The 8,145-nt window shown below is 48.9% G+C and overlaps 1 protein-coding gene across 2 annotated transcripts in view; it reads left to right on the top strand.

The window, feature by feature from the left end:
• Positions 1-8,145, top strand: part of TUT7 (terminal uridylyl transferase 7) — a 160,246-nt gene that overhangs the window by 112,322 nt on the left and 39,779 nt on the right. For both annotated transcript variants that reach the window (XR_012724787.1, XM_075318525.1), the window contains exons 25-26: positions 3,095-3,210; positions 4,348-4,655. Coding sequence is in view for 1 of the 2 variants with exons in the window: in XM_075318525.1 (XP_075174640.1) it covers positions 3,095-3,210; positions 4,348-4,655 (424 nt within the window). In the remaining variant the exon portion in view is untranslated. The remainder of the gene's footprint in view (positions 1-3,094; positions 3,211-4,347; positions 4,656-8,145) is intronic.

Below are 8,145 nucleotides of genomic sequence, written 5' to 3'. Positions count from 1 at the left end.
AAGGCACCTCATACACTTCCTAAGGAAGATGGTGGCAGCAATGGAGGCAGTTCCCTTGCGCAGATTCGTCTGCGTCCGCTTCTATCGGACACCGCAAATGGGACAGGAGGTCGACGTCCCTAAACAAGAACGCCTCTATTTCCCTTGCAAATCTTTCCGGCCCCAGCCGGGGCTGTGGTCATGACGGACGCGAGTCTGTCAGGGTGGGGAGTGGTCTTCCTCCGCCACAGGACTCAGGGAACCTGGACTCCGACAGAGTCCTCCCTTCAGATCAATGTTCTGGAGATAAGGGCAGTGTCTCTAGCCCTAAAGGCGTTCCAGCGGTGGCTGGAAGGCAGGCAGATCCGAATTCAGTCGGACAACGCCACGGCGGTTGCGTACATCAACCACCAGGGCGGCACACGCAGTCGTCAAGCCTTCCGAGAAGTTCGGCGGACTCTGCTGTGGGCGGAAGCCACAGCCTCCACCACCTCCGCAGTTCACATCCCGGGCGTAGAAAACTGAGAAGCAGATTTCTCAGTCGCCAGGGCATGGAAGCAGGGGAATGGTCTCTTCACCCGGACGTGTTTCTAGAGATCTGTTGCCGCTGTGGAACACCGGACGTCGATCTAATGGCGTCTCGGCACAACAACAAAGTCCCGGCATTCATGGCTCGGTCCAAGGATCACAGAGCTCTGGTGGCAGACACGTTAGTTCAGGACTGGTCGCAGTTTCGACTTATGTTTTTCCTCCTCTGGCTCTGCTGCCCAGAGGGTTACACAAGACCAGGTCAGACTGCCGCCGCACCATCCTCGTCGCTCCAGACTAGCCGAGGAGATCGTGGTACCCGGATCTGTGGCACCTCACGGGGGTCAACCGTGGGCACTCCCAGACTTGCTGTCTCAAGGGCCTTTTTTTCCATCTGAATACTGCGGCCCTCATCCTGATGGTGTGGCCATTGAGCCCTGGCCCCTAGCGTCATCAGGGTTGTCTCAAGATGTCACAGCCAAGGAAACCAACGTCCGCCGAGATTTAGCCCAGGACTTGGAGGATCTTCTTATCCTGGTGCTCTGATCAGGGTTTTACTCCCTGGCCGTTTGCCTTGTCCACTTTTCCTTCTTTCTTCAATCCGGAATGGACAAGGGCTTGTCTCGGCTCTCTCATGGGACAAGTACCGGCGCTTTCCGTGTTTTTTCAAAAGCGTCTAGCCAGGCTTCCGCAGGTCCGCACGTTCCTGCAGGCGGGTTGACCACATAGTCCCATATTACGAGCGCCCGTTCGCACCCTGGGATCTTAACAGGGTGCTGACGACTCTTCAGAAGCCATCTTTCGAGCTGATGCGGGAGATCTCTCTATCTCGCCCTTCGCAGAAGGTGGCCTTCCTAGTGGCAGTCACATCACTCAGGAGAGTGTCTGAGCTAGCAGCGCTATCATGCAGAGCCCCCTTCCTGGTGTTTCACCAGGATAAGGGGTTCGGCGTCCGGTCCCGGACTTTCTCCCTAAGGTATCCCCGTTTCATCTCAAGCAGGATATCTTCTTACCCTTGGGCCCTCATCCAGTTCACCAATGTGAAAAGGATTTGCATTTATTAGATCTGGTGAGAGCACTCCGGCTCTACATTTCTCGCACGGCGCCCCGGCGCCGGTCGGATGCACTCTTTGTCCTTGTCGCGGGCCAGAGTAAGGGATTTCAGGTTTTCAAGTCAACCTTGGCTCGGTGGATCAAGGAACCGATTCTTGAAGCCTACCGTTCTTGTGGGCTTCCAATTCCTGCAGGGCTGTAAGCCCATTCTACCAGAGCCGTAGATGCTTCCTGGGCATTGCAACACCAGGCTACGGCTCAGCAGGTGTGTCAGGCGGCTACCTGGTCGAGTCTGCACACTTTCACGAAACACTATCAGGTACATGCCTCTGCTTCGACAGATGCCAGCCTAGGTAGGCGACTCCTTCAGGCGGCAGTTGCCCACCTATAAGAGAGGGCCGTTTTCGGCTCTTTTTATCGAGGTATTCTTTTACCCACCCAGGGATTGCTTTTGGACATCCCAATTGTCTGGGTCTCCCAATGGAGCGACAAAGAAGGGAATTTTGTTTACTTACCGTAAATTCCTTTTCTTCTAGCTCCTATTGGGAGACCCAGCACCCGCCCCTGTTACCTTCGGGCTGTTTGTTCTTTTGTGTACACATGTTCATGTTGAATTGTTCTTTTGGTTCATGGTTTCAGTTCTCCGAACATCCTTCGGATTGAATTTACCTTAGACCAATTTATAAGTTTCCTCCTTCCTGCTTTGGCACCAAAACTGATGAGCCCGTGATGCACGGGAGGGTGTATAGCAGAGGGGAGGGGTTACACTTTTTAAAGTGTAATACTTTGTGTGGCCTCCGGAGGCAGAAGCTATACACCCAATTGTCTGGGTCTCCCAATAGGAGCTAGAAGAAAAGGAATTTACGGTAAGTAAACAAAATTCCCTTCTTTATATTTATATATTATTTTTTTTTTTTTTTTTTTTTTTGCACCAGTGCTATTTTATGGGACCTATACTCAAATGAACCTACTATATGGACTAATTTAATTTTGTTCAGGTTGAATAAAAGTTTTATAATCCGGTCACACTCGATGTGGCAATACCAATTGTGTTAAATTAAAAAGCTTAAAAAAACCCAGTGATCCGCAGCTCAAGAAACAAAAGCACACATTGCTCTGTATGCCCACGTAGGCAGGAGTGGAGAGTGAAGTCACTAGAGAGCCCAGACTTCGTAGTATATGCTTTCTCTTGAATCCGTAATCTATTGTGTGTGCACATTCGGGCCGGAGTGCGTTCCTTTCTCCCCTACGGCACTGTTTTTTGGGGGTGGTGATAACTGAGGGTCTCAGTACTGCACAATTGTCTTCTGATGTACTTTGACTTACTGCAACTTGGTCAAAGATTGCATTTATTACAAGGAGTTGTATTTATTTTCTCCCTGAATCGTATATTCTTTGCTTACTTTTGATGGAAATTTATCTAACTTGGGAATTTTGAACCGGATACTGAATTTGAAATCTGACTTGTGACTTTGCAAAGTGTTCTTGACGCCTCACAAGCTTAATCCATGTTGTATCGGGTGTTTGGTTTTAGGAATACTTCTTTGATCCAGATGTTTTGACTGAAGGAGAAGTTGCTCCAAATGATAGATGTTGCCGCATTTGTGGCAAAATTGGACACTTTATGAAAGACTGCCCAATGAGGAGAAAGTAAGTAATGTCAATTATTTAAGCAATACGAATATACAGTGTGTCCACCCATATCCTGTTCACCACCATTAACTTGAGAACAGCGGCAGCTATAGGCATAGAAGTGGTGTCTAGGTATAGTAAAGTAGCCATGCGCTACGCAATGAAACCACCTATAGCGCCACCTGGTGGAAAACAACGGAGTTAGCATTTTTATCTCGATAACTGAACGAGAGGGAGAGAGAAAAAAAGAATTCAATTGTAGGGCATCATCCATTCAATAGGAATCGACACCTTGCATACAGAAATGCTATGATTAAAACGTGTAAAACTTACAAGGCTGCACACGTGAAGCGATACCTTATGGAGACCTTCCAACAAGTCATTGGGTATGCTGTCTCCGTGGAGTGGCCTCCACACTCACCTGACCTGACCCCATTGGACTTCTTTCTGTGAGGTCACATCAAACAGCAAGTGTATACGACGCCTCCACCAACATTGCAGGACCTACGACGACGTATCACAGATTCTTGTGCAAACGTGTCATGTACCATATTGCACAACGTGCAGCAAGATACAGTATGCTGTCCAGAGTCCAGATGTGCATTGCAGCTCACGATGGCCACTTTGAGTATCAAAGGTAAATGAGCGCCATATGCGTGACCAGCATTCAATGTTTTGAGGGGGTCATGGGTTTCAGATCATAGCATTTATGTATGGAAGGTGTCGATTCGTATTGAATTGATGCTGCCCTGCAATTTTTTTAATTAATTTTTTTTCTCTCTCGTTCCATTTTCGAGATAAAAATGCTAACTCCGTTGTTTTCCACCAGGTGGCGCTATAGGTGGTTCTATGCCTATAGCTGCCGCTGTTCTCAAGTTAATGGCGGTGGACAGAAATATGGGTGGACACACTGTATATATACAATGTTCCATCATTTTGTTTGAGAGTGTATACGTCTGAATTATTGGAGACCCTTTTTAGTACATGTCGGTCTGGAAAATTGGAAGACCTTTTAAAGAGTCTGTTTCCGCAAGTTAAGCTTGGCATCATGGCAACACTGATGGACTGTGAAAACCTCTGGACACCTCTTCAATAAAACGTTTACAGTAAATGTTTAATACTCTGACTTCATTGTCCATTTTGCTGCTTTTGCAGAGTTAGAAGGCGTAACCATGATAAGCCTACAAACCAAAGATATGTAGACAAGCGACAAAGAAATCCTGACGATAATGAAATGAATAGCATGGAAGGTGATGGCTCATATACAGATAGAAAGCAGAGCACCCCACCCAATAAGCCCCATCAGGGAGCCCGAAGTACTCTTGAAGCCTGCAGGGAGAGGGCACCCAAATATACTAGTGAAAAGTGGAGGCGACAGGAAGATCTGAGAGAGAAGCGCTGCTTTATATGTGGAAGAGAAGGTCACATCAAGAAAGAGTGTCCTCATTACAAAGGAGCAGCAGGTGAGTAGCCCTTGCCTATTTGTGACAAAAAAGGGCTTACGGCAAAGTTTAAGTGCCTGAATTAATTCTATGTATTTCAAATACAGTGGTACCTTGCTTAACGAGAACAATCCGTTCTGGGACTGTGCTTGTTAATAAAGGTACTCGTTCAGCAGAGCAAGATTTCCCATAGGAAATCCTTGCAATGCTGACGATCCGTTCCACAACTTCTAAAATATCCCATCCTGGTCCCCTATTCTATCATTCCACACACGTACAAACACACATTATATGCTCACCTTACCTTCCGTTCCATCGCCGGTCTTCTGGGACTTGCTGTTCTCTGGTACGGGGCCGGGCTGTCTAACGCGTTACCATAACGACGAGGCAGGAACTTCCCGGCCAGAGTGCTGACGTCCAAGGCAGAGCCGCTTGCCTCTGATTGGCCAGCGCTCTGCCTTTCATTAGCGGTGACAGGAAGTTCCTCCATCGTCGCTATGGATGCAGATATACAGCGTGGACTGGAGCGCAGCGGCGCACTACAGCACCCAGGAGGCCGGCGATGAAACGAAAGGTAAAGATGATATGTTATATTATATGCTCACCTTACCTTCCGTTCCATCGCAAGCCTCCTGGGTCTTGTAGTTCACCGCGAGGACGCCGCAATGTACCCGGGAACTAAAAGAACCATCAGACCAGCGGTGGAACGGAAGGTAAGGTGAGCATAATACTGTATGTGCGTGTGTGTTTGTGCATACATGTGTGTGTTTTGTGTGGACTGCAAGTGTGGGTCAGTGTGGTGGATGGACGAAACCGGAAGTGTGTGCAGTGAAAATTTCGCTCGTACACCAAAGCTTTCTCGTAAAGCGGGTTACACATTTACAGAAAGCTTTGCTTGTTAAGCGAAATTCTCGTTAAGAGGGTTACTCGTTAAGCGAGGTACCACCGTATGGAAAAATTGCAAAAAAAGTGATATAGATATCAAAATATATATATATATATATATATATATATATATATATATATATATATATATATATATATATATATATATATATATATATATATATATATATATATATATATATATATATATATATATATATATATATATATATATATATATATATATATATATATATATATATATATATATATATATATATAAAAAAAATTTTTCTTTCGCCTCATTGGGGGACATAGGACCATGGGTGTTCTGCTGCCTATCCATAGGAGGACACTAAGTAGATGCAAAAGCATAGCTCCTCATCTGCAGTATACACCCCCTGGCCGGGCCAGGCAAGCTCAGTTTTAGCTTAGTGCCTGTAGGAGGCACATCTTTCAAGGTTGTTTTTTGAGGGCGACTGTTTCCTTTTGGGACCGATCTCCCAATACCATCAACGGGCGGGAACGCGGAGTGCTGCCTCCACGTACCCCCTCCTGCGACGCTGGATCCTGGGCTGCCTTTTACTGGACGACGGGTCCCACAGACACCGATTTTTCCAGGGCAGAGGCACAATTTCTCAGCCCCTCTTTGCAGGCTCTGAGATGAACATTGCACCTGTCTGGCCGGACACAGGGAGAAAAACTGTCACGGCAAGCTGACTCTGCTATTTCCACTGCCTGGACTGAAGCAGTGTTAAGGTGAGATCCCCCCTGACTGGTTTCCCAGACAAAGGGAGAAAACACGGGGAAGGCTCCCAGGACTACTGAATTCACAGTATTTTATGAGAAAGTCCCTTGCTAATTGCAAGGAGGAGAGCCCCAGGGATCCTGAACACAGTGTTAATTTTTCTATAGCTTGCTGGCTGGAGGAGGTGGGGAAGTCCCTCGCTGTTTGCAGAAAATCACATAATTTACCGGTGGCGGGGGGAGGACCCAGAGCTCAGGAACTCGCACTGTTTATATGCTTTGTTTATTTGCTCTAGCTGCATGCTCTGATTGCAGTAAAGCCGGCAGAGATAATCCACCATGACAAGCTGTGTGCTGACTGAAGGGAGCGGGAGAAAAACTGTCACAGAAGGTCCCTTCCCGCCGGCTTTTTGCTACCGACAGCAGGGGGGCACACTGACTTCTTCTTGGCGCTCTTTTAGCGCTAAGCCCCACCCCCCGCTGGCCGCGATAAGCCCCGCCTCCCCCCCCCCCCCCAGGAAAGCGTGCGAAGATCTCAACAGCACTTACTCCTTCCTGAGGACGCAGGGCCATCGGCTGATTCTGGTGAGGTACTTGCTTCACTTGTAGCTCTGCTGACCATTGCTCCCCCTCCTGGCATACTCCTATTAGGAACATGCAGAATTCTAAGGGCGCTAAGAGCGCTAAGGCTCACATAGTCTATTACTCAGCCTGCACTGCCTGCCACGCTGAGCTACCACGTAAACACACCTCTTCTCTGTGAGTCCTGTGCCCCTATAGCCCCCCAAGACCCCCCCCCCCCCCCCGACTGCAACAGTCAGCCCAGAGCCTAGGGCTCCCAGCCCACCGGAATGGGCACAGTTTCTGTCCCAATCCATGGAAAAACTGTCACAGAACCTGGTGCTGCCTATGCAATGTCGACCTCCACACCCTTCTGGGCCCCTGGACGGAACGCAGCCTGAGGATACCCCTATGGAGGATCCTTCTGAGGTAATCCAGGCACATGCTTCACCGGTTGCAGGAATCAGGAAAAGAGCACACGGCCAGGTGTCTCCAGCACTCTCTCATGGCCCCCATGGCTCTCCCTCGGGAGCACACAGGGCAGGCTCTCCAACACGCTCCACGGCTTCTGAAGAGCTGGAGGAGGGAGAATGCTGTTTGTACCAGGAGGACTCCTTGGTTTCATCCTCTCCAGATGATCAAACTGCAATAGACTCCTTATAGCAGCAGTCAACCAAACTCTGCATGTGGAGAATCCCCCATCCACTACCACTGACCATGTGGTCTCCTTTAAGAGGGCAAGGAAACCCCAAAAGGTTTTTGCTGATCACCCAGAGTTTCAGGATATCCTCACAAAGCAAAGGGAGAAGCCTGACAGGTGCTTCGGTAACCGAAAACTCATGCAGTCCCGGTACCCTTTTCTCACCTGCCCCTAAGGGCTGGGCCGATCCGCCCTCGGTCGACTACCCCCGGTCTCCCGCCTTACCACAAAGACGCTCCGACAGACACAGGTGGAGCACCTCACCCGCTCTGCCTTTGAGGCTGCGGGTTCCTCCCTCTCGCCCTCCTTTGCCTCTGTGTGGGTCGCAAAGGCGATCTCAGTCTGAGCAGAATCCCTTAACACTTCGCTTGAGAAATCCCAGTTCACTCATACCTTCAGAGGTAACAGCTCAAATTGCCGCTGCGGCGGAGTACCTCATGCAGGCATCCATAGACGCTGCTGCCTGCGCAGCGTTTGCCGCCTCAAATACCATAGCCATCCGTAGAGCTCTCTGGCTCCGACAATGGCGAGCGGACTCTGCCTCCAAGAAGTCTCTCACGGGCCTTCCCTTTTTTCCAGACCGATTGTTTGGTGAACATCTGGACAAGCTCATTTCTG

The sequence above is a fragment of the Anomaloglossus baeobatrachus genome, chromosome 1 (genome assembly GCF_048569485.1).
Source record: "Anomaloglossus baeobatrachus isolate aAnoBae1 chromosome 1, aAnoBae1.hap1, whole genome shotgun sequence".
Lineage (NCBI taxonomy): Eukaryota > Metazoa > Chordata > Amphibia > Anura > Aromobatidae > Anomaloglossus > Anomaloglossus baeobatrachus.
The sequence above is the reverse complement of the archived record's forward strand: the minus strand, read 5'-3'. Positions and strand labels throughout refer to the sequence as shown.